We start from the raw sequence: 27,838 nt of genomic DNA on the forward strand, positions 1-27,838 counted from the left end.
TTACAACAGTCTGGGCTTTATTCTAACTGTTCATGTAAATGCGGTCGCTGTGTGTTCAGTGCTGGTTTCCTCATCCACCATATGTGGGTAGATCTGCCATCAACCCGCTGATCGCTGTGGGTTTCCCCCGAGCACCGCTGGGTTTCTTCCCACCTTAATACTGGCCTACACTGCACAGACATAAGTGAACTATCCTTGAGCACAGCGTGAAACACCAATCAAATAAATAAATAAATCATATCACTTATACAGTATCAAGCCCCTTCAAAACGCTGGCGAAATCATCCAGTTTAGATCTCAAGGGTCTGTCTCGTCTGTCACTCAAGAGGTTTGGTGTGATACATAAACCTCTTGTTCGGTCGTTGTTGACGTTGCCACAGATCTTGTTGTTCCAGCAGTTACGTTTATAAACAAACACAGTGTTTCCGCCAGCCACAAATCCCCTTCATATCCCTTCACCCCTGACACCGTGATTCTGGCACGGTGTGATCACAACTATCAAGCCCCTGCTCGTCGGAAAGCCATGGAATCGATTCTGTTGGACTTCTCCTCGGAACAAAGAATCTGTTGGACATGATAAAGATTGTTGCATGGCAGACTTCTAACAGAGCCCTCAGATCTAACTCTCCCATCCACCTGCATGGCTTTTTATCCATTTGGAAATCAAAGAACTGCTTTTGTTCATGGTCAAAAGTTTCCGTGTACAATTGACTCTTGAGTGCTTATCTCGGGTAATGTTTTCCCGTGACCTTTTCTCTAAAGCCACGATGGAATCAATAATGTCTCTTGATCACAAAAAGGTATTTGCGACATCAAAGACAGGCATCATCGTTAACGCTGAATGGGTCCTCGTCATTGCTGGAGCCGAAAGATGCTGTACTAATTGGCCTGCTGCTGTGAATCTCCATTCAGTCCAGGACAAAACCACAGCGACGTCTTCTAATGAAGACGTCTGGCTGAGATCTTCATGGAATATTCTCTAAATATCTATGATGAGAATGAATATTCACTGTTTCTTCTTGAGACAGATTAGTTATTAATGACTTAATTCGCCTCCTGCACTTCATTGACCTGGCTGTTAAGCGTCTATTCCAAAAACTTGTAAACACAAAATGTCACATTTTAACAACAAAAAAGCGATATTGAATTTTTGCAGATTTTACACCGCGCATGTGCAAAAGGAGAAAGTAAGGTTCACATTCTTGCAGCTACATGAAGAAGCAAAATTAAACGGGTTCCAAAGTGGACCACTTAGTAATTTGTCGGTCCATATCTTTCCCTCCAGCTGCATGGGAAGTCGGTGCAACTCCAGTTCCTGGCACAGATATATACTGCCACTCACACTCGTGCCTAATAACTCCAAGAGGGCACTTCAAAATTTCTTTTCCGGCTTGTAAATCAGGAAGCAAATTAGTGCGTGAAGTGTAGTGGAAAAAATACGTAAGTCCATGCAAGAAGACGTCTCATCCAGCCCGTTACTGCACGGGGTAATGATACATAATTTCTGACATTCAAAAAAATGAATCTTAAAAAATTTGACTCCTGAACTGAATTGGCAGTTTTACATTTTTCTTATCTTTTCTGCACTTCAGTTGGAAAGATCCACATCAAAACATGATAAGCTGGGTTCCTCTACCGCTAGCAGTCCACATGCTACTGACATCTATATTGCGCCTAGCGCTCAGCAGAGCGCCTAATACTGAATCTAGATTTTTTTCAATCGGCTGCCAAAAAACAAGGCTAGTACATGGATATGTTTTGGCAGACCTGATTTGAGTAGTAGCATGTAAACAGGTCGGGTGGGGCTGTTGCAGAGCTGGAATTGCACACAACCCTCACTCCCTCTAAACAACTCACGGACTACCTACCTACACAGTCGAGACAGTTTCATTCGATATTTACCACATCCTCTAAATTAAATTAAATCACGGAGATAGACCATTACCTTTGTCTGGGGTTAACAGATGCCAGTCTCGTGATGACACGCGATATTTTCCGTCGTGTCTACAACAATTTAAAACTGTGCCCTGAGTGAGTCGCGATAAGGGTTTTAACTCATGTCTCTGTCGCAAACTGAAATAACTCATGAATCGTAGAACATGGTTTAAGTTCTGTTTTAAGCCTTCATGTAACAGATTGCTTACCATGCAACCAAGCATAAGACGCTTTCGACAACCATACAGAAATTTCTATGTAAAAAAAAAGAAGAATACGGCTTCCTTTCTTTTTGAATCTACAAAAATAAAAACCACAATAAGTACCCGCCATCATGGATCTGTAGGCGGCTTCCAGCAAGCAGGACAATTTGGCATCGACAGAGATGTTTTTTTTTGCTTTCCTAAATTACAGAATATGACGCCACTGGCCGAGAATAAGAGTCATAACAGCAAATGACAAGTAACAAATGGCTGAAAGAATCCAATAGCTTAGACGTTATCCTCATGAAAGTTGGCAACTGTGTGGGCAACATTGTAGAAACGAGAAGAAAATGACCGCCAATGAGTGATGATGCGGTCCGCCAGACAGACCGATTCCGGGGCAGACGAATAAGGGAGGTTAGAATATGGATGGACTCGTAGTCTGGTCATCAGCCCTCACTTTGTGGGCAACCGAAGACAATAGCAGGCACCAGATTGGTAAATAGACGCATTTGCCAGAGACTGGGGTCGGTGGATCGGCGACCACCTCGGGGGAAGATTGGGTGGCTATGGCCGGGGCATCGTCATTATTTGACTAACATATCTAGCTGTTGGATAATGGTGTTTTTCTAGACCGTAGCCTCTCATCGATTATTGCGGGGAGCTACAGCGCCATTCCGAAACAGTCTGTTAATATTCCATACAGGAAATTTCCTTCCTTGATAATCCATCTTCCTCGCAGGGACCATGCTAAGGGTACACTTTCCACTTATACAGCAACTCGTCCATAAAAAATGAGTTCATTCAGGGGAATACAGGCTGCTGAAGTATTGAGAAAGTGGAGCCGTCGATCTGCGGGCATGCAAGGCCTACTGAAAGATATCGCTCAGATACCATCAATAAACACTGCGCCTTGAAACGTCCGGTCTATGTGGTGAAAAGAGAAGTGTACGGAACTTCTCGATCTGAGAAAAAGCATCAAATTCATACACAGACGAAAGAAACACTTTCCCATGTGAGAAACCGATGTATAGAATTCGCTGTTTTTAGTTACCATATATATACTTTTACATGGGCAAATTTTTGACGTTCTTTTGACCAAGGGAGAAAAAAGGTTTATAAATTGGTCTGAAATCAGGTTTCAAAATAATATCCAAATGGCTTCCCATCGAAGCACCACAAAAATCTCCAAAAAACGCATATATACTTTGTCATTAATAAGTTGGAGACATCATAAAGAATAAGACCCATGTTCCTCTTCGTCCCTCTTAGTATACCTCCCATTCGCCAATCGCAAGTTTACCGGTTTCAGTAGATTGAAAAACTGTGCCATTTTGGTCTGCATGGAAACTCCCAATAAATCAGTGGCTAACAGACTACGGCTAGTCCCCACATCTGATTTATCATTGAGTACATCGGGTAGACTGATCCCCATGGTGCTTTCCGTCTCGCGTGATCCAGACCAATTCGCCGAAGGGTTCTTAACGGGTGTTAACTGTAGACGGGACTAATGTCTAAACTGCGTGTTCGGATTCGGGCTCAGGTTTTTGTTCTGGAAGACAAATCCACCCGATTTTGCTCCAGTAGAACGTGTTGTTAAAGAGTTGGTGTTGGATCATGCCCGAGTGATCAGAATTCTGATTTGCGCGCCAAAGTGTATTAAAATGTTCGCGCTGCAAAATTTGTGTATAACTTCACTGTATCACACAGGTTCAAAGGCATGTTCGAGTGAGTGAGTGAGGGCCTGGGGTTTACCGTAGAACTCAACAATTTTTCAGTCATATGACGATGAACGAATCATTAGGGTGCATGTACGTGTAATGTGCCTCCTTGTTACAGGACGGATTTCCACCGCTCTTTTATCTAGTCCTGCTTCACTGAGACGACTTACCGAAGGCAAGTAAACCACCCCGCCCGAGCCATTATACTGATACGGGTCAACCAGTCGTTGCACTATCCACAACTTCCTCTTTTAAAGTCTTAGGTGTGACTCGATCAAGGATTGATCCTGGATCTACCGGTCCCGAAGCGGACGCTCTACCAACTGTGCTATCCGGGCCGGTAAAAGGCATGATCGACGGAGTTTAGGCGTTAGTCTGTAAACGATTACTGTGCCGCTCACCAAATCTAGGCACAATCTCTTACCCCTTAGACAGATATAACCCTAGCAAATCGATCTGATCGTGAGACACAGTTCCGATTGTTTTGTCTGCTCGGCGGTCACAGACATCAATGTCTGTTCTTTACACCAATGCGCTATTGTTACAAAGCCGAACAGCTGAAAATGCACAATCGCGTTTCACAAACTAAAAGAAATACAGCACAGAGAGTAAAACCAGAGCAGTGGCGACAGTGTGATGCTTGCAAATAGTCACACCTATGACCTGTGAAATCCGACAACTTGTCAATTTACCTCAGTTACAGTTTTATTCTAGCTGCCCATGTACATGCTTAGAAAGTAGCAACGTATACACCCCTAGCATAATGGCTTAAGTAGAATTTGGTCTAAAATGCAATGATGATAAAGTTGCAAATTATCATACGTCACTGGTCTAAAACTACTCAAAATGTTGGGTTTGATGTTTAAAAAAGCAAATGTCGTTAAAAGGTTTTATAGCTGGAGGCTCTTGTGTAAATTATTGTAGTGCTACTGTATGACTTGTACCCAGCACCTCGGAAGGTGAGACAATCCTATACTTATATACTTTTGTGGTTCTTGTTTAATGCAGTACTTTCACTTGTGCAGTGACGGTCAGTTTTTGTGGGTGGACGAAACCGGAATGCCCTGGGAAAACCCTCGACCTTTGGTAAGTTACTAACGAACTTTTCCTAACGTGCACATATATAAACCGTACTAGTGGGAATCAACTCGTATTCCACGAAGATTAGATTGCCAGTGTGGCCAAACGGCCTTATTGTCATCAACATTCCACCCTCAGTTGGAGCAGGAAAATCTATATAAAAAAAAAGTCATATCCACGTCTGGGTTTGAATCCTTGCGATAGAAAGGTCAGTACCATAGTCGCTCGACCACTACCCACTTCCGGCAACCCTGCAGGTAACTGGTTATATAAATGGCCTAAAAAGGACTTACCCTGATTTATACATCGATTTCTCAAGATAGGTAATTTGTCGGCGCAGTACATCTGCCAGGCTCTATGTTTAGTCAGTGTCATAACTGTTTGTCTGCCCAATCACAAGGCAGGTGTGCATGCGCAGTGCAGTTTACACGAAGTCAGGAACCGATTTCCTGTCAAGTTTCACGTACTGTATTAAACCGGATCAGATGAATTACACAAAGTTTTTGAAATGTGCGTTAGACAGTCAACGGTACGCAGTTTACATTCACTCTGAAACCCATCTGGAGGAAATAGTTCATGGAAAGCGAATTAACATGCGGTGTGTGTCCCGCAAACATATCACTACGCGTGTCTAACATATTTATCCTTATAAATCACAGCACACACACTCTGTTCTTAAGATATTCGTCGAGTTACCTAATGCCTCGAGTAGGTTTGTGATTAACATGACTGGTTTTATAAACACTTCTGCCATGAGAACTAATTCCGACGCCATGTTGCAAAACAGACGCCACACTCTGAAGGAGCAGGGTTTACTCCTGTAGTCTGTCGCGACGGTTTTGGCTGCATAATTTCTGCCAATGACTTTGAGAGTCTGTATAGGATTTAGTCGGCTCAGGGGTATTAAGCCCAAACGCAAACTGTCAGCTCAACCAGCTAACACCGGTGTTTTCTTAACGCCAAGAACACAGCACATTACATCGTGTTACCTAGCAAATGTTCGTCTTTTTCTCCCCCGGCGATTTGTACAGCAATTAGAACAGGATGTACAGTCTGTGGCTCGCGGGCTGTGCCTGGCATTAAGGCTGAGTGCTGCTAGCGGTAAATACCGTTAATGGAAGTGAAGTACCGGGGCACGGAGAATAAGCTGACCAGCCACAGAGCAATGGGATACCACCAAGGTGTCTTGTTTAAGACAGTAATACCCTAGGGCTGGTCTAGAAACGGTGAAATAACTTTTAGCGACCGACAGCCGTCTGATGACGGCGCCTTCTTAGCGAGGCCGAAGAAGCCTTGGCAGGATCTGGTCATTACCCAGACCTGTCCCTTCCTGTCTCGTGGGAAGTCATGTAGAAATAGATAGATGGGGCTATTTTTTCTCCGAACTGCGGAAATTGATCCATTAGCTGGTGGTATTTCAACACGTCTACGGACGCACTGGTAAATCACATCAATATTTCATCTTCTAGCGGTAACAATGGCCTGTATATTCCAACACCAACGTAACAACGACTTCAATGTATGGTACAGAAATAAATATATTCCGCTAAAAACAAAAACACAGAAAAACACCATTATCCTGTTTTGAAGACACAACAAGTTCATGAACACCAAAAGTGAATCGGCCCACACATTCTTTGGGGCTTCCTCAACGAGAAGCAAACCAAAGGAAGAAAGACATTTAATATTTCATGCAGAAAGAGATCTTGGGAAAGTGGGAGTTATAAATGGTACATGCGAAAGCTTCATGACAAATGGATAGTCAATACAGATTGGAATTTAAGTAGTAAATCTTGAAGATTTATGGCAAATTGGGAACGCATAAAGATGGCAATGTATGTGGTAAGGTTTGCATTTCTACGGCAAATTGAGAACCCATATAGATGGTAATTTAAATGGAAACGATTAACATTCCATCTCAGTTCTCATAAAAATTATTATGATTATTATTATCATAATTTATTATAATAATTATAATTTTAATGAAGATATCTATTAAAGATTTCGAGGAAATTATACCAATTTGTCAAAAGAAGACTGTTCTGTACAAAGATGTACATAAGCGGTAGGGAGATTTTACGGGCCGTTACACAGATGACGTTAACCCCGAACTTCTAAGACGTCTGTTTTATGATAGGCACACTCATGTATACTTTGCGCCATGTATCTGTTACGACCAAGTACCGAGATACAGCTTATCCTCTTTGACGAGAGACCAGCAGCTGGTATACAAAACTGTCCAACGAAATACCCTCGGGTAAAATTTAAGCACTTAGTGCCCACTCTACCACCATTAAGCGCCAAATAACAGAGGTTGCCGAATATATATGTGCGTGTCAGAAAAGCGCAGAAGTCCAACCTCGGCAACCGACAGATACTTCGTCGAGATAAAGTGGAATTGACTTCCACAGAAGTGAAGTTACTGCACAAATTGTATCTTTGATGTCGTCGAAGGTCCCTCGGGGTAGCCATTACCGCACTGTTTATCTCTGCGTGTCTGAAGAATATTATACCTAATATAAACTCTGTCAAACAACATCATTACCACGGCACAGCGTATCAGCATCGTCACACATTTACTAACACACTGTGGGGCACATTCTTATACATTGTAAATGACATGGCGTTGTTGTTGTATAATGTTTTTCCTTATCCCAGACTAAAAACAGATGAAAACCCGAGAGGCATGCAGACAAATATCCATCAGGCCTATATATTTACCAATCTCTCAACTTCAACAAACGCTGTTTGTCAGCACTTACAGACGAAACAAACAAACATGCCATAATACACCAGTAAATGAGTACCGGTATATAGGGTACTCCAGCTTGCTTTCCTCAAGATTTCAGCATCACCGTGCTTACGGCTTAGATTAGCACTTATTCAGCAGAGGTCCGTGCCTGTTTTTATCAACCGTGTCTTTTCCACCGAATTCAGAATTCGCAGAAATTAAAATTTGTTGTATTGCAACATAATTAAAAGCGTATAGAGAGTAAGACCAGAGCTGTGGCGACAGTGTGATAGCTGGCATGTGATCACGCGTAACTGGTGAAATGCAGCCTCTTGTTAATTTACCTGATTCGGGGTTTTATTCTCACTGCTCGTGTAAATGCATCAGTAGTAGCAAATTATACGCCTAAAGCAGAAATAGGTAAAAAAAACAAAACATGCAGTGATGTTAACTGCAATTTATTAGAAGTCACTGGTCTAGAATTTGGAAGCGGGGCCTCCATGGCTCAGTCGGTTAGCGCGCTAGCGCAGCGTAATGACCCAGGAGCCTCTCACCAATGTGGTCGCTGTGAGTTCAAGTCCTGCTCATGCTGGCTTCCTCTCCGCCCGTAAGTGGGAAGGTCTTCCAGCAACCTTCGGATGGTCGTGGGTTTCCCCCGGGCTGTGCCCGGTTTCCACCCACCATAATGCTGGCCGCCGTCGTATAAGTGAAATGTTCTTGAGTACAGCGTTAAACACCAATCAAAAAAAAATCTAGAATCAGTTTTCTGCATGTTTTAAATTTTTCATGTTTGAAACCAATAACTTATTTAAGCCTCTGTTGTGAGTGATCACTGGGGTAGCACGCAGATAACAACAACGACGCATTATATTAATAGGCAATTGGTCTGAACACTGACAGTAAAGCAAACACTTAGCAACTGCGGAATATGTAGTTTTTCTATACGGTACACAGCGGAGCAACCTGCTGTGTGATGCAGCTCACACATAATGTCATAACACTGAAAAAAATTCTATACGCTCAGGTAAAATGGTTTGATGGGTATAACTCAGCTCAAAACTGCCTTTAAACACCAGGTAATGGAGATCTTGGTTCACTGTTTTCACTCATCTAAAAGACTTCCCTCCGCGGCACGACCAAAGCGTCAACGCTTTATTTAATGGAGCCGTGTCCACTTGTTGATGTCGCCATGCGACACGGCATGATTTGCAGGTTTATAGTTCTTATTAGAAAGTGTGTTCCTGTGTGACGTCCGAATTAACAATACACGCTTCTTCGCTACAAATGGGTGGATTGTTCGTCTGCCGAGATGCGATTCAAATAAATAAACAAACAAATGAAGGCGCATCCACAGAACGTTTGCAATAGACCGAGCCATTCGATACATCCAGTTCAGACCATTAATACCTTTGTCGCCGTGTAAATGTTTGATTGGTTTTCAGGACTTCCCTTCCGCGCAAATATTGCTCCACATTACGGATTAATAACTTGTTTATCGATTTTACCCGAAGACCAATAATCAGCTGTTTAACCCCCACACAATGGACAGCAAACAGAGTGAGCTATTTGCGCGAATAGCCGCCATATTGGATTCCGGGTGGAACATGTGTTCAATGGTAGAATTGATCTATGGTGTTTGTTTCGCTGAGGCTGCATACCAGGAACATCTGTTCAATTCAATCACCTGTGGTTGAAACCCACACCTGAATGAATATACACAGATTGTAGCGTATCGATCTGGCACTTAGCTAAACTACCGTCCTACTTACAGTGATGGACTAGAAGACCACCTCACTATGGAACTCATTTAAATCTGTGTCCACATAAGACCCATGACGTAAAGATCGGATTCGTGTTCAATATTATAATAACGATGTACAAAAATTCAACATGTATCATACCTTTCCCCACATGAATTCAAGCCAAGCATGGTTAAATTGGTTTCAAGTTTCGATGATTTTTAACAATTATAACAGTTAACTTTTCAATCATTTGCTGATTGATCCGCGGATTGTCTGATGATTTGACTGAGGGACTGACAGCTTAGTGAAGCGACAGAATAACAGCAGCCAGACAACTGTCCTAACAGCATCACCCAGCCTGCCTCAGATCCCTATAGGCCTAGATCAACAGATACTCCATGGGCGTTATTTATCGCACTTTAAGACAAAGGGGTTAATGGGAATTGCACGTAATAAGCAACTTCCAATTTTTATGCAAAGAAATTACAAAACATTTCAGAGAATAACAAATTAGATGACCTTACTTTTGAATCAACTACGGAAAAATGTCAAAACACACGGCCATTATACATTAATAATATAGACATAGGCATGCAGTGTCAAAGATTGATTGGTCGTAATTTGAAAGATATATCCACAAATTTCAAACGGATTTATTTCAAACTAGATAACACATTATTCACAATCCATCAACTCCAAGAGTACATCTGGTGATTTTTGATGATTTGTCGGTCATTTAATTCAATTGCAATTGAAATCAAACAATCTCAAGATGCACTACTAGGACTTTCTTGCACTTAAGACTTCTTTCCGCTTTCCGTCTTTGTCAAGTAAGTAAGTGTTTGGGGGAGATAAACAGAAAAAAACTGACATAATCAACGCTGCACTGTATAGGTCAAACGCCTGGAATATATCATGACGACGAGTCAATCAAATATTTATATACACCGCGTTATTTCTTCTAAAAGGTTTTCTGATTTGTTGTTGACATTATAACAATCACACCAATGAATGCATTGTGGAGATCTGAATGAACCGCGTCCATCACTGATTACAATCAATTTCCACTTAAGTGTATGTCAGTGGCTGTTTGCGCGTGCACTGGCTGTTCCGCTGACACGCAGGTGGACGCCGGCACCCGATGGCATCGGATCGAATTCCTCGTATCTTGCCAGGTGTCAAATAACACACTATCGGGTGGGTAATATATAGGGACATCTCTATAATCTATACTACCAATCAATCACCAATGCTATTCCAGGGCGTACGGGGTGCGGGTATGTTACAATCAAACATAGACGTCCAAGGACAGTCTTTGAAACAAAGAAGGGACTCTTTAGTTACGTTACAAAACACAGAGGCACTTGTTATTAGTCTTTTCAACTTTTCTTTTTAAATGTTAAAAAGGAATAATGACTAAAACTCAAATTTCTTCGCCCGATTTGCAATAAGTTTGGAATTTGAGTGGGTAAATCCGACCTCTTCACCGACATGTGGGAGTGGTGGAATTCTTTGATGCCTTGATCTTACTTGATGGCAACTCCCCGGCCCTTGGATATCGCACGCTTTCGACTGTTGTCCTGAGAAACACTGTAGGCCACGCACTTAGCTTTGTCATATTTGCCAGATGGTTTTTGAGCACATATTTGACAATCACCTAATAAAAGGGTTTTATTCACCACGGCTGCACAATATATATTCGGTGATGTCTCCTTCTTAAACGATTTACGACTTAAACTTCAAATACTCGATGGTTCCAGTTAGACTGAATCATAACTTACACACCGTTCATAAAGTAAATATCGACCGCGGTTTAAAAGTTTAAGCAGAGACCGCTTTTGTGTTGCATTCTTGTTTAAAGTTTGTCATTAAATACATCGAACCATTTTATATTTATGATATGAATCTACAAGAATTTATTCTTCCCAATGAAAAACGCATTTTTGTGTACTATAAACCAAACAAAATCTAATAACCATGCGTCATTTAATCACAAACTTATCACACGAAAATTGAAATATTTTCAGGTAGCTATTAATACACAAGTGTAGTTAGAAAAGAAGATAAAGTAACAAAACCAGAGTCAGCTAGCAACATGCGGATGGTGGTGAGTTTCCTCCGGGTTCCCCCGTGTTTCCGCCTACCATAATGCTGGCCGCCGTCGTATAAGTGAAATATTCTTGAGTACGGCGTAAAATACCAAACAAATAAATGAATAAATAAATAACAAAAACGAGTAATGCTTATATATAGCGATCCGCAAGTTGAAAGAAAAGCAAATAAAAGGCTTAACCGACCAAAGCTTTCGGACGTGTATTGTGAACTATACAGTGGTGTCATATTAAATGTGAAATTCCATTTTTGTATTCATATTAGTAGAAACAGAGACTAACACCTGTCATCTACCAATAAATCATCACGTTGTAACGCACTGTATCTAACTCACACTCTCTCGATCCACAAGGGTCCAGATAAATATTTAGTACGTAATATATTTTCAGATCGCGAATATCTCTTTATGGTGCTCTGGCAACGGGATGAGGGCAGAGATAAGCTAATCTCATCTGGCCTGACCGGGTGATAGCGGATCTCCGGACCGGGGTAAATATTTAGAAATATGCCAATAACCGTTATCATGCAAAGAAATATATCACCACAGTGTGTCAACTCATAACTATTTCGGCAAATAACAGATAACGTGAGCAAGTACGAGGACGATATCATATACTGATATAGCCGAAAAGCACGCTAATGTCAGGGCTTGGTATCTGAAGTACCTCCCGCTTCGTCCATAACTTTACATGCACAATCCCATTCTCCTAGGAAATGCACTCATTCCCGTCTTCTACTCTAAAAAAAAACATCTCACAATACACAACGACAACACACCAATAAGGAATAACCTGTACATCTGAAACAATTCATTATTTTGTTTTTTTTTGGATGCACGTATTTCTTAGCGAATTCTTACACCTTTGGGAAACCAACAAACCGTATATCACGGAACAAACGGCTTTTAAACTACGAACGGAAACCTGTAGTTTGTACACGTACGTAGTAAGCGTTTATTTCCGACGATATTTCACCTCAACCAAATCATACCTCTTCCGAACATTCGTTAATTTATAATTATAACTTTTTGGAACTATTTTTCTAGGACCCCTGTACTTCCCATCTGTACACTTTAACCACCACAGCGCCTTCATCCTGCCCTTAACCACCCAGATAACCCAGCACAGGTCTTCACTAATCAAATCACTGTGCCCTTTTCAGACACAATATAGTCCAGCTCTCAATACAACACGTTTCTACCATTCCGCTCGCGTGTTCGGTGCGCACATGCTAAAGTACTCAGTACATCGTTCACACACTTCCAAGTCCACCACACTTCAGCACCCTTGTCTTGTCAGATGTTCCAATGATTCCCAGGTTTTCAGCTACAGATTCGGTCAAATGAAGTGAGAATAAATAAAAGGGCAAATGTCACGATACTAAACGGTTCAATGTTCCTTCCTATTTAATATGTACCTGGTATATATTCCATTCGCCCTAAAAACCATTTTTTACAGCTTAGTTGAGTTACATATAGTATATGGCAATAAGTCCAGGTTATCTGCGAACAGAGCCTCTCAACACCCAAGGTGGTTCAGTTTGCAGCGGTTGAAGAGGTGGTAAGTTCCTAAACGAAACCAGGCCGTCCGTATTTCTCCTAGCTTTGGAAGCGACAATACTTCCTGTCTAACCAATGCATGCTTATAGCCTTTAAACCCAAACCCATAACCGGTCCCTGTCTCCAACTCATTCCCAGCTCCGCAGTCCACCAACCCTTCGATCATCTAAGCTGCTTTTAGCCCCCAATCCTTTCCAATACTCCACCCACCACTCTATTCGTAACTTGACCGTATACACTTTATACCGCACTAATTTGAAGGATTTCTAACTATGACTGACGTACTGCAACCCTTCAAGTTATTTTGCTTTCAAAGCAATTCCCAGACTGACAAAACCTCATACCATTTCCGCAAAACGGTATTTCCTATCACGAAAGTTTAACCTTTCAATAGAAAACTTGGTCCAATGATAATCAGATTTATTGTGACGGGTTAATCTGATCCTATAAGCTCACATGATCACAAGATTCACTAATTAAACACAAATTCCCGATCTATTGTTCTGATTTTTTCGAAAACCAAAACACTCAGGCCCTAAAAAGATGATCTAGTTTGACGGAGTGCCACCTACACAGCAATAGAATTATCAGTTTTGTTGCAGGCATTCACCTCACTTGAAAAAAGTTTGAATATTAAAAATTTGAATAACTTGAGAAAGGCAATAAGATCCGGTATAACGAATCATTTCAGTTTCAAATTTTGTTAGTCATAGTATTGGCATTTCACTATGCAAACCATTAGTCCTCAATAACTCACACTCATTGAAGGTTATTGGTAAAGGGTTGGTTCACCTCTCAGTAAAGCCACGTGCGGATTCCGAAACAAGCATGAATAGATATCGAGTTAAAAAAAAGTCGAATTCAGTGACAGAGTTTTTCCAAAACACCCTTCACTTCAATTCCACCTATAACGCTTTGACTAGAATTGGCCCGCTGCCAAGATCCATGTGTGACTATTGGGTTGTGACAAATCTCCAAAACGTGTTTCATCATGCCTGTGATTGTCGAGGGGATACAGCTGGACAATGACGTGCAGGCTTAGAAAATACCGCTGACGTACAGAAGGTATTATTCACCATAATAACATAACATTCTTGTGTTCTGTGTAATTTATAAATACACTCCTGGTCCCCTGGTCCCGGGATCACGACGCGATCTTAGACTGAAGTCAAAACTTTAAATCCCTTTAAAATTGTTACTAGTATTCCTTTTGTAGCTAAAGTCAGCTAAAATAACGGAAAGGAACATACTAATTAGTTTGAAATTTTTACTTCATTCGAAGATCGCTTCGTGATTCCCAGACGTGGATACCAGTAGAGAACGTCAACAGGGTCAAAACAAACAATACATGGCTTGGCCCACGTGTGATGTTGACCCCACGTGTGATGTTAACTCCACGTGTGATGTTAACCCCACGTGTGATGTTAACCCCACGTGTGATGTTGACCCCACGTGAAGCCCTTTTAGATGATGTACACTAGCCAGGTGAAACAGATGCGGAGGAATCGCTATCCTAAAATGCCTGTCACACTGACTGTCGTAATGTTCCCACCCCACAGTAACATCTACACCTACGGAAGGTTTCACAGAATCACCGCCATACCCAGATATTGCATAAACTGCCATCGCATAAACTCTGTATGTACTGAAGAATATTGCACTTATACGACAGCAGTCAGGTTTATATGCTGAGGAAAATGGGGGCATTCCGAGATTTGTCACGAGATCGATTCCAGCACGCGACGTCATTAGTCAACGTCAAGCGTTAACCCACGACACTAATAAACGCAGCTCTACAAATATTGGCTTCCTGACAGAAGGACTGCGAGACCATTTCTTCATAAACACAATATAGCAGAGTACTTACCTCTGGATTTCTCTTCCAGAAATCTTTTCTCGACAAACTGAAACGAAAAGAAGAAAATTCAATTTACCATCGCTTCCAAAAGACTACGGTACTCATATAGACAACGTATAGGTTTACAGTGCACTTACGATAAATATGAGTTGTTTTTCCTTCATTTACTAGATTTATGACTCTCATGAGGGAATGCTGGTGTCGTATTTAAAGATAAGCTATATCAGGCATAGCCAAAGTATCGCCTCCTGTGCGCAGAATAAGACAGCTCTGTTATATAATCATGGCAATGAAAGAGTTCTTTGATGCAGGGCATCTTTTAGTTGCAAAGACCAGTGGAAATGAACTTGAGCTAAATCAACACTCCAATTCAACGTCGTGTTAGCTGCGGGCAAACCATCGAGCGCGCAATCTCGTCCAGCAGTAATTCAAGAGAGATTCTCCAATTTGGTTAAAACAACCCCCAGGGCTTTATTATGAACCGGTCGAAAAGTAGGCGTAAATGCGTCTGTTTTGTGTCGAAGTTAAATACCCCCTACTTCTTGCAGCGGTTTGTAGGCAGTAATTGTTCCTGTTTGAAGAAATCGAAGTGATTACCGAAGTTTCTCTGAATCAGGGGTGACCGTCAGTATTAGCCTCTTTCTGAGGTTTGCCCAGCCACCCCGTAAGGCGGATCGATGACCGGAAGTGGCTTCGCCGAGTCCTTTCATTAGCACTCCGTTAATGGCCAGCCAATTCAACATTGGCAGGTTCAAATTTACAGGTATGGTTTCTGGGGCAGAATAAAAGGATGGTAAACAGAATAAGGCTGGCCATTGACATGCAGTGACCATATTCCCCCTGAGAACAATGCGGTAGTTCGCATCGACCAGCAATCACCGAACGCGTTTTAAGTCCGTGACACAAATGGATTTTGCACTACAGCAGCGAAGTCAGAAATTGCTTTCACGCCTTGTGGCCTATGGCTTTGGCAAAACTTGTGTTACAACGTAAAAGCCTAGAAGCATCATTAGACTCAAAAGGTGCAGCTCGGGTTGACTCAAACCCAATATACATTAAGGAATTAGTTTTCTGCTAATCGCGATGGTTTCCTTTGAGAGATATATATTCAGTTTATGAATACACGAAATGATGATAAAGGAATTTTCTTTCACCCTCTTCCCATATGCATACTGACAACAATGAGCCGACGTCTGTTCTGACCTCTTCTTATGTTACCCTAATCTAACGTTTGGTGAGACACATGAAGCTTGGGAAGAAAAAAATAATTGAAGGCTTCTGTCTCAGTTTTCCATTTGTTTTGCTTTTTCAAGGTTTTTTGCTAAGTTTTCTCCGCTTTGCGGTGTTTCGCAAAAGTGTCAGTTTTTACACAGCCGTCAATAGCTTAGCCAGCCGCTCCGTCATGGGTGTGACAGCACATGACTCGCTGTGGCAGTATAACAAATATCTGCGGGATTTGTTAAGACAAACGCCATACCTTTATTTTCGTGGAGGTTACCGGCAAAACAACAAACAGCACCGAGAACATCGGGTGTGTTTAAAATATAGTTTGTACTAGCTGATGCATTGTGTTAAGTCAAGTTATTATGATTTATCTCTGACGGCTAAACCCATCGGCGTTTGCTTGATCACGCGTTGATAACAGAAAATAGCGTAATCGCTGACAAGATCAAGTTTTCAATACCACATCTACATATCAGTTCTGCTCAGAACGCTCATATGACCAATTTTAAGACTGTGGAAGATGAATTTCAACTAAGTCTGATATCCGTGTGCTACCGATAAACCATAAAGGGGCGTTTCAAGTCGATACAGTAGCAAGGCCCATTTCCCATCAGTTCCCAAAGAATATGTAACAAATAATTATATACATGATTAAGAAAGCTCGTTACATGTAAAAGAGAAAGCTGTCATTAATTTCCAGTGGTGAAGGAAAGAAGGCCGTTAATGAAAACATACATCCTAAATGAATTTCAGACTAGTAGAGCGTGAATAATTCCCAAGTCGAATACAAACATATGTATGATTGTCGCCCCTTGGGTTGCAAATTGTTCATAAAACACCATATGCATGCAATAAAGGTGGATGCTTATACATCCCCTAAAGCCTTGGCTAGAAAAGTAAATTAGAGAAATTAGAGTTAATAAAAAACATGAAGTTTACATATGTGAAACTGTTATGTCCAAAAATAGGGCCAGCATAAACAGATTCAGAGCTATAGCATAGATTTCTTTTATAGAGAAGAGCGGAGAAGTTAAGTGATCAGGATTTATAATGGGTGATTTAGTAAGGGTTTAGCCGGGGATTCTCGGCCTCCCACAACGCTGCATACACAGGGGCTCTTATCCAGGGCTGGACTATCACAAACACCAACAGCCCCGCCTCAAGGAGTTGTCTGATGCACCTATAGCCAAGCTCCAAGGCGGTCGAGACGCGGTCGTCAAGCCTCCTACAAACAGACGATCTGATACATCCAGCGTGCCGGCGTGCCAACACAAAACGAAGAGTTACAGATATTGATTAAAAAGGGAAAAGTCTTTGCTTTATTTTGACGTCTTCCACAATGCAGTCGTGCCGCTATAACATAGAGAGACTTCGAGAGCAATGGCCGCGCTATCTGAGGCCGCGGATCGATAACGGAACAATCAGCCGGCGCAGTGATCTAGCATAAAAGATCCGTACTTTTTTCCTCCAATTGACTTCGCCAGTAGAATTTTCCGTCCTCCTCGAAAAACGACCGTAAATTACTTACGGTGAGCGACCACCTGAATCAGTCACTGCACGTTTTCGCGAAATCATACGACTTGCCCCACGGAATCCATACTGATTATCGGGGGCTGAAGACGCGAGGGAGTGCGAAGGGGACAAAGTGTGATCTCAGAAGTTAATGAGTTAATTTTATTAATTAACATCCACTTTGCTCAATATACATATAAAATTAACCGCATTTTGTTACTACATATCGTGCCAGTAGATAAAGGCTTGTGATCAACAATTTACACCGGCCCCGATAGTACAGTTGGTAGAGCGTCCGCTTCGGTAGATCTAGGGTCCAATCCTGGGTCGAGTCACACGTAAGATATTAAAGAGGAACTTTTAACTTCCTCGCTTGGCGTTCAGCATGAAGGGGATAGTGCAACGACTGGTTGACCCGTATCAATATAATGGCTCGGGCGGGGCCGCTTGCTTGCCTTCGGTAAGGAGTCTCAGTGAAGCATCACTAGATAAAAGAGTGGTCGGAATCCGTCCTGCAACAAAGGGGCACATCACATGCGCTCTAAGGATCCCTTCGTCGTCATATGACTGAAAAATTGTTAAGTACGATGTTAAACCCCAAGCACTCACTCACTCACTCAACAATTTATCTTGCTTGTGTCATGACAAGACACCAGTCACTCAAGCTAACATGGATCTATGTGTCGAAACAGACATTCGTATTCCAGGCCAATTCCCATAACGACGTTTAACATAAATTACCAAAGAACTAAAAAAGCATGTCAAGTACGAAAATAGGGCGGAATCATACAAAGAGAATGTCCATAGCAAACAGCATCGGGGCTTTGTGAATGCCGAAACTGAACATATTTAGGAAGACAGCATAAAGCTTGTGTATTCTCTATTTTTTTTGGCGCCAAATGTTCCAGATCTTTTGATAATTACCAAATCGTTATTAGATTTAGTTCTTGTACTTTATTGGTGTTTTACATCATACGTAATAACATTTCATACATTTTAGTCTTGTCAAGAATAAAAATAGAGGAAAATATAGAGAGGAGAAGTATGAATTTCCATTCCGTCTTCCAGTCGTGTATTTATCGCGTAATGGTTTCATTTGAGTCCAATTTGTTCCAAAATAATCGAACTGTTACTCTAAATTCATTAAAAAGCAAAGAAGTTAAACATCTCTCAATAGAGGGTAGATGAAAAATGAGCTTTACATCTTTCTATCATCATCTGGACGGAAGGAGGAAAAAGGAAGTCCAGAAACATGCATGTCTAGATTACGTCACCTAAACGGCAAAAATCAGTGACGTCACATATTAACGCTTATGGCGGTTTGATTAGTGGAATGCTTGGTCATGCAAGGCAGGAATGATCTGGTGCACCTGATACAATATATACAAGTACAGGATTCTCAAGTTAAATTTTACAGATACCAAACACACTTTATATAAGACACCCTTGGCCATGAACAATTTTAAAAAGGTGGGTCATCGAACCCAGCCATTTTTCATCTTCCATCCGCTATATTTGTGTGATGTTTGTTGAAAGGCTTGCATTTTGCGAGGCCTTGTAAAACGCCATCAATTACAAAACAACTGACATAATTGCTTGGTAGCTTTCATGGATTTTCTGATAATGGACATGGGAAAACAGAGTTTGGCTCTGAATACAGTCAAAATGCGTCATTTTCACAGTTAATAACATATTCTGATCTTTGATTTAAACTCATCGAGTCAGTAGTGCCTCCACGGGTTTACACCCATCTTACAAAGAGAAACGCATCAACCAGTATAGCCCTTGGGAATGAAAAGGAATGGCGTGGAAACATTTTACGTCTTAAGATTTTGCCAGTGGCAACTACTCCCAGTGAAAAGTCTTTTGGTGAGCTGTCAGCGTACAGCGGTTTCGTCAAGGGAAGGCTGTCCTTCCCAGCTGCCATCGTGAAAGCCTTCCGCTATCGGGAACGTCGGGCCTTATTGGAAGAGTCAATGGAGCGTGCTCTTGGCGATTTCCAGGGTTTTACCAGAAGAGAGCGCCATTATCTTAGAAGGGAATGTAGCGCTAGCTCCTACCCGTGTAGGGGGCTAAACAAAGTTATGCCCGAGTGTAATGAGGCGTTATTAAATAAAAGCTGCTGATTACAAACGTTGTTAGCCCGTTATAAGTTAACGTTGCTTGTTCTTCAGAGCAAGCCTATCGATCCCGGAGACGGTGGGCCGTTTTTAACGTCGTTCCTCCTCTGCCCGCTGAGTTGCGACGCAGCAAATTGCACACACAAGCTTCGGCCCGCAATGTAATCTATGGACTGTCTCCACGCCTCCCCGGGATATACACAGGGTCGCCAGATCTCGTCTCTTGGAATTTAATTCAAGCATCGCGTGGTTTCAAGAGCTCCAGAAATAAAACATGCAATACCAAACAATTATCGATGAAGAAAGGGCGGGTCGGAGATAATGCCAGTCAAGCACGCTATGCCACTAAAGGTTAACACTGAATTGCTTTCCGTGCCACGATTTGCAATTCTCTGCGAAGTCAATGCCGTGTCGATCTGAGAAACGTGAACCGCACGCTTTGGGAAATTAAAAAGATTTTGCCGCTTGCCCGGGGTGCCATAGATGGTTATTTTATGTGAATATTTAGTCTGCTAAGGCAAGCTGAGTGTCTGAAAGTGTGGCCTATGGGAGATATTTACAAGTCAAATACACTGAACATAAATATTCGGAATTAGCTGATGTGATTCTTTGCATCAACAGGCGGACTGGGCTTCCAGCAGACGCTGCCTCTGTTGGACGTTTTGGTGCCCGGCATTTGCGGATACGTGACTATGAGCTGTCCGCATACCACCGATATTAACACCTTCTTGTCTTACAAGCCGGGTTATAGTCAATTCAGCACAGAAGTGAAGTCACAATAGAACGAATACAGGCTATTATATCCACGTGGCTAAATATAGCGAGTTATAGTTTTGCCTTCATTTAAACGGTGATGTTGTATGTGGTGCGTCCAGAGCAGGCATTCGTCCGCATAACGGCGAATTCGGACGTCATTTTATTGTTATTCGGAAATTTTCCCATCCAATTAAGGCAATGAAAAAAAATTATACACGGATTTGAACACTTTTCGACAAATTTTTTGTCTTCTTGGAAACCAAAAAAAAAAGAGTGGGTATTACTAGATGCAAAGTAGGTGTGTTTGAAGAATTTATAATGCAGGTTGTTCAAAAGTGGTTTAAGACTTAATACCAGATTTAACACAGCTTTGTCCTCAATTTTGTAAATAAATATGAACTAAAACTGCAGTGTTATACTTTGACTTTGGAGAACTGCAATAGCTCCTGAGTTTTATAATTTTATAATTTACATATATAAAATATGACTTAATGCCAGTATTAGCCAATACACTTTCGAACAGCACTCTTCAGTTCGGAGACAAATCTTGCAACCATTTTCACGAATTGCGCATGTGTAACCCATACTACTGCGGAATCATGATGAAGACACAACTTCCGGGGTAATGCACAGTTATACATCAACGCTGACATGCTGTGATGTGTACAGTATCAGTCATCACACTGTTATCCATATAGCTGTTCATAAAGGTGAGTGACGAACGCTGAGAGCCGCGGCCTGGGTAAAAGTCGAGAAATTCTGACATCACATGGAGCATTTTCCTGTCTGTCAACGGAACAGACGCTTTCGTCCAGCAGTGAGTTTCCAGGTAGTACTCTGCTTCAAGACTGTGTCTCATTCCGCTTAATCCAGAGTTAAAAAAGCTGTATACTCACCTTGTTGAATATGACACGCACGTTGGACATATGAACAGTTGCTTTCAACGCATAACTGAGGCACAAATTTCGTTATAACAACCTATAAACTAGCATGGTGAGGGATTTGAATACTGACTTTATTCTCCTAGAACATTTCTTGCATCGTTGGCCGCATATCTTTGTATGAATCCGTTTTAATTAATTACTCCACATACTGGTTCTGTGGTGATTCCTGTTGAACGCTGTTTTGGAAATTGGTCTTGCGATTGTTGATGTGAAATGTCCAGTTTGGTTGCGTGTGTAAGAATGTCTATTTTGACACCTAAATTTCCAAGAACAATCCAGCCCGTAATTGGACTTGAGTGCAAGACGATATGGTGTATTTACGGAATGTGGTATATTGCTTTTGCGAATGTGCGCTTGTTATGGAATAGTTTTAAGTAAACGTGGACGTAGTATGCAACACTACGTCGGAAGTGGAGTAACAAGATGAGAAGTCATGTTAAGTCCGTGTTAGGAACACGTAGCTACATAAATCAAGATGCCGCCGGGCTCATCGGACGTGATGGACTGCACAGAGTCACAGGGAGCAGATTCCTCTAAGACAATTCATATTTAAGTCAAAATCTAAAACGTTGTCATAAAGCTTAGTTTTTGGATATGGAAGTTGAACTTTCCACGCATATGTCTTAAGATAACATTAACGAAGTGGTCCAAAAGTTACATGGATTGAAAATAAGCTGTAAGCTCATACTTCAAATTCTAACCAACATGTAAGTCAAAACTGGCTTTGGGGAATCGGCCTCAGGTCTCTCTATACGAAGACAACTGAAGGCTGGAGTTTTCGAAAATGAAAGTCATGAACTAAGGCCTGGACTTCTGCTGCCGTGAAACGATATGACGCACTGAGTATTCCCTTTACTAAATGCAGATGAGGTTATTATGTGAAATTTGGGACTCGAGAAGCGATGAGGTAACGGCTCAGTGTGCATTACAACCCAATCCAGAAAGTGGCACAGGGCGTTTAAGTGGTGTGTGAGAATGTGTAAGTTGACGAGACATCTTGAGGGGAACATAGCGCATTACAGCAACCCATACCGAGCTGACTGATAAATAACTTCAGCCGCGATGGTTTACCCAGCGCGGACCTCCTCGAGAGCCAGACAGCGTACAGCGGCTTCAGAAGCGGCTGTACAATGATTGAGGCTGTGCGAACAGCTGCGGCATGAGGCTGAATGTGCGATCTACTCTGGACCGTAGGAAATTAGACTCTGGAGGGGACGGCACTAAATGAAGGCTGAGGCACGTGTGTGAATAAAGCACAGTCATTACATAGGCAGTAATAGCAAAGGTCAAAGGGCACACAAGCAGTTGTCCAGACACAGTATGATGCAAATTACAACTGACGAGGCTTCTCCGAACAGATAGTACACAAAGTCATAACTGAAGAACGCGTCTGGAAGATCTCTTATGGCATAAATTGCGTAATCAGCAGAAGAGTACACAGCTTACTGCAACACTGGTGCCTTGCATAGAAATTAAATGTGGACATAAATAAAACAAAATAACCCAACATTACTTGCTTGATTGTTCATTGTTTGCTGTTTGTTCCTTCTCAACACCAACCCACCTGAGGTCTGAAGTGATCTAAACTGATACAAGCAACATCAACATGCCGCATTGGAACACTTTCCTCGTGTTAACACAACCACCGAATTTGGGGAAAAGTCAGAGGCTTAAGTCCATTTGAAAGCGTCCAACCGTTGCAAAGAACGGTTAGAAGATTGATTGTGTCAATGTCACTGCTGTAATCGTAGTGATACTTGCTGATCGAGTCTTATTATTAAGGCCCGTCGCTAACTCTGCAGTACCCGACCCCCCTCCCTCCATACACACACACACACTACCCACTACCACCAACAAAAGACATGCCTGAGTTCAAGGGAACTTGGGGCCCATTCCACAAGGCTAATTTTGAACGAAATCAAAACTTGAAACACGATTTTAGAGTTTATTTTGGGGCCCTGCAAATGAAAATTTTGACCATCTCCCCAGTGTTATCTTAAGACAAATGTCTCAAAAATTCAAGTTCCATTACCAAATGCCAAGTATTGTGACAAGGTTTCAAATTTTGACTAAAGTCAGAATTGTGTCTGTGGAAGCGGTCTCTGCGCTTTGTAAACGAATCGACGCTTTTATGATAAATATGAGGGAATGGTTGAACTAAGTTTTATGCACGCAAGTTCATAATACGAAAAATGCCTGGGCACAGACACGATTACTTATATCATCATCCATAGCGTCCTCATATTCTTGAGCGTTGTAGAATGTATCCTCTGACAAGGGATGTGTGATCATACAGACTCTTCTCAAGCCGGTTTTCATGTCACAAGGTCGCGGAAGCCATAGCGTGACCGAGCACACCCTTATATGTCACTGGCAATCACTTTGGTTTTATTCCATGGAATGAGATTTTTATCCGGTCGTGTAAGAAGCGTTTTACCTTGATGTAATGGATGGCGGCACCAGTAGCCAGTCACACAATAGAAGGAGACGCCGAAGCCTGACTGGATTATTAGTTATGAGTGAGGGTGGGGAAGCAGTTGGGATGATATATAGCCCTAGTCGTATTCCTGAATAGTGAACGCCAACATGGAATCGATGGAAAGGGGAGGGATGCAGGAGTTGCGACAGACGGGGGCCAACCATGACAGCTTCTGTCCAGGACAACAGGCTCTATCTATACTTCGCTTAACTATAAAATCAGAACCTGGATTTTGTTCCAATCCGGTAAATATAAAACGAAATGAAATTGGTCCGTGATGGCATTTCCTCCTGAAATGCATTATACATAACCGTATTGTGGAAATCCGGAACGACAACGTCATACAAAAAAAACCCTTTCTATTAAATAAAGTTTCTCCAAGATAAATTGATCCAAGGCTAGGTATTAAAGTGTCGGCATCATTATTTTTTTGTTCTTTTTTTATTATTTTTTTTTTCGCCTTCCATAAAGAAATATGTAAATCTGCGTGCTGGCCTTCTCAATTAAGTTCAGAGGCTTTTCTTTCTCGTGCCGTTTTCAATAATTGATGGAGACCGTCGATGTCTTCCACTGGTACGTTTTTCCCCTGTAACGTCTGCAGGTTACGTGCACAGTATCATACCCGATAACACTCGGTTACTTCACCCCAGAAATTAAATCTAACAACGGATTATGCCGTTTGCATTCAGCTTAATGGGTGCCAGACATAAAAGACACGTAACATTAAATCACGGTTTAGCCTTTGCCGATTCATGTTTGGAGTGGGTTGATATCCTGCTATAAAACCCAACCCATACATCATCCGCCGGCGTGATGACATAAGAGGCCATCGATTTAGAGTTATTGGTCTACAACACCGACTTGTTATACTGTCCAATTAAGCACTCACATCAGTGAAAAATTAACCATAGTAACCAGACAAGCCTATGGTTTAGCTTAGTTCTGAAAAATGTCAAGGGTAATAACTGCAAACTGAGAAATCCTGCAAACTACAGTCAGGCGTGAATCGTCAAACACGCATTTGCAAGTTCTAATCCAGCTTTTGGCGATTTGTTTTTAGATTTAGATAATGTTTTAAAATGCAGTTCAGTTCTGCCTCATAGGCGTACAAAGGGTGAAATAAGGACCCAGATCATACATAACCAAGAGCTCACACACGGTACCTTTTTTCAATAACATATATTAAGGACGCACAGCATGAATAGTAAACCCCGAGCCGCGACGACAGTGTGATAGCTGGAAAATGGTCACGCGTTGAAATACGACCTCTTGTCAATTTACCTCAGACAGGGCTTTATAAAATACGACCTCTTGTCAATTTACCTCAGACAGGGCTTTATTCTAACTGTTCATGTAAATGCATAAAGATTGATCACTACGCACTTCCCCTTGCACAGACACACAAGTACAAGCATGCATTATTAATAGCGAGACACCTGCTCTCGTGCACTTATAATGCCTAACCGCTGTTCAGTTGTTCAGCACCATAAATGCTGGATAAGCTGCTTAATATTCATTAAGTCTCCCTTTCCGTGAAAACCTTACTCGGTCGATATTTTTTTCGAAACAAATGGAGCTGAAGAGACTAAAGTATACAGCACGAAGCAACAGATGTGCGAGATGGCTGGACATGCCCAGTAGCCGTGAAAACACTGCTTCGTTTCAACTCCTCACGCGGTGCTGGCTTCCTTCGTGTGTATATGCTGGCACGAATATCGATTCTCTTCATTCCGATATTAAATAAACGTTGCATATTTTATGATCGACAGCTGCTCTCTGTCATAATGATGTCCACTTAAGCCTCTGTCTTAGATTTACTGTGGAACAACATCCAAGATCAACAGCAGGACGCGAGTAATAATATTTAGATATTTTTAAAAAATACAATTCGCGCCAACAGTGGCTGTGTGTATACCATATGCAACATTCGCGGGCTCTCTCGATATACTAATTGCTCACAATACATACTGTACGGTATCCGTACATGGCGTACAAATTGCTGTCAAACCATAAGGCACTGCTTTCATCTTCGTCAGCAATAAAAATGTCAGAGCTTTTATTTCCGCTCTGCGCTAAAGACTGACATTTAACCTGTTATTGACAGTCGCGTTATAGTCCCCTTATTAGTGGTCTCAGGCTGTAGTCTTTTGTATTAATAACTGTTAAGGCACAGTTATTTAGGCGCGCGTTCCACTCCGGTGTAATGCTTTTACAGTTAACATATTGCACAGTTATAGGGTGTTGTTTTAATAATATTGTCTGTTAGACTTGTTCAATTCACAGAGGAATATAACGACAAGATGATAGTTGGTAAAGGGTAACACGTAACCCTCAGTTGAGGTTGTATTCTGACTGTTCATGGAAATGCCTAACTAGTAGCAACTTACACGTTCACCAGCAACATGGCTTCATCATTAAAAAATCAGTGACGTTAACTGCAATTAATTAGACGTCGCGGTATAGAGATGAGTATGTGACATATAGTTATCGTAAAACTGTAGAAATATATATATATATATATATATATATATATATATATATATATATATATATATATATATATATATATATATATATATATATATATATATATATATATATATATATATATATATATATATATATATATATATATATATATGTGAGAAATATGAGATATTTATGAGAAAACGGTTCATAAATCCATGTTATTCCGCATAGAAAACACACATATATATGGCAATGTAGTACAGTTACTAACGACATGCCCTCTGAATTATCCGATAGGGTTTTTCTATATCTGTAAATTACAGGCTGTTTTGAAGTGAATCATAGCGGCGAGACCTTTGCAAGGCCTGACGTTGTGTATACCCGTATCTAAGCCTTTGGAATGCATGCAAGTTTCATAAACCCTTCAAATATCCACGCTATATGACCCTACTTAAAACCCCCTCTCCATAATTGTTTTATTTGTTGGTATGATCTTTGTATTCGGTCCACGGATCAGTATGGGCGACGGCAAATTGCCAACTCAAGTTCCATGACCGTTAGTGTTTTTCTTTTTTTTTTTTCTTTTTGGTGGCGCTAGAAAGGCTTGGCGAGGGCGAGTCTGTGTATTGTTCATTCATGTCTGCTTGTCTGTTTGTCAGTCCGTTGAGCTAACAAATGGGACTGGAAGTTGTCCAACTTTCGTACAGAACTACGCTAATGCAGATAGAATTGCATATCAGTAGTACACACCAGAGTGACTGATTCGCTGGCGGAGAACGTTAAAGAATTCAGCATCAACACCATACTTTTTCAGTAATAATTCATGAGTTCGAATACAGGCCTCGCTCTACGTCAGGAAAATTAAATTTATTTACAGTTTCATCCTGGTATTCACCGGCATACTCCATCCACACAACTGATCGCGACTATAATGCAACATTCGTCAATCAGTAGATTAAGGAATAGAATAAATAAAGTTCATTGTATTTGACTGATAGAATGAAAAACAGAAAATGCCATTGAAATGTCACATCTGACGGGCATGAGTCATGCAGAGGGAATACACAGAGAGAGCTATTATTCGGCCATCGTGTATCGGAATAATGTAAAAAGTATGAGTTACAAAAAACAAACAAGACAGGACAGCAAGGCATGAGAGACCATGGGTATCGAGACCCTTGGTACAGTTGAGACACGGGAAGATAAGACAAATAACAGACAATCGTACTTCAAGATAAGACATCCGTGGAGTACGTGGAAGAAAGGAATTGACGGAGATAGCGGATAACATACATTGACATATCTTACGGTGATAAGTTACAATGCGGTGTTGGGCTTGTGAACGCTAATGCGTTTGTCTGAGTCGTTTACGTACATTGTCTATAAATATATGG

The 27,838-nt window shown here is 41.4% G+C and overlaps 1 protein-coding gene across 1 annotated transcript in view; it reads right to left on the reverse strand.

Moving 5' to 3' along the window:
• The window catches only part of LOC135478986 (CD40 ligand-like), a 40,881-nt gene that overhangs the window by 10,526 nt on the left and 2,517 nt on the right, over positions 1–27,838 (reverse strand). Inside the window, exon 2 of the mRNA XM_064758677.1 lies at positions 14,950–14,986. Within this exon, the coding sequence (XP_064614747.1) occupies positions 14,950–14,986 (37 nt within the window). The remainder of the gene's footprint in view (positions 1–14,949; positions 14,987–27,838) is intronic.

Source organism: Liolophura sinensis, chromosome 12 (genome assembly GCF_032854445.1).
Source record: "Liolophura sinensis isolate JHLJ2023 chromosome 12, CUHK_Ljap_v2, whole genome shotgun sequence".
NCBI classification, from domain to species: Eukaryota; Metazoa; Mollusca; class Polyplacophora; order Chitonida; family Chitonidae; genus Liolophura; species Liolophura sinensis.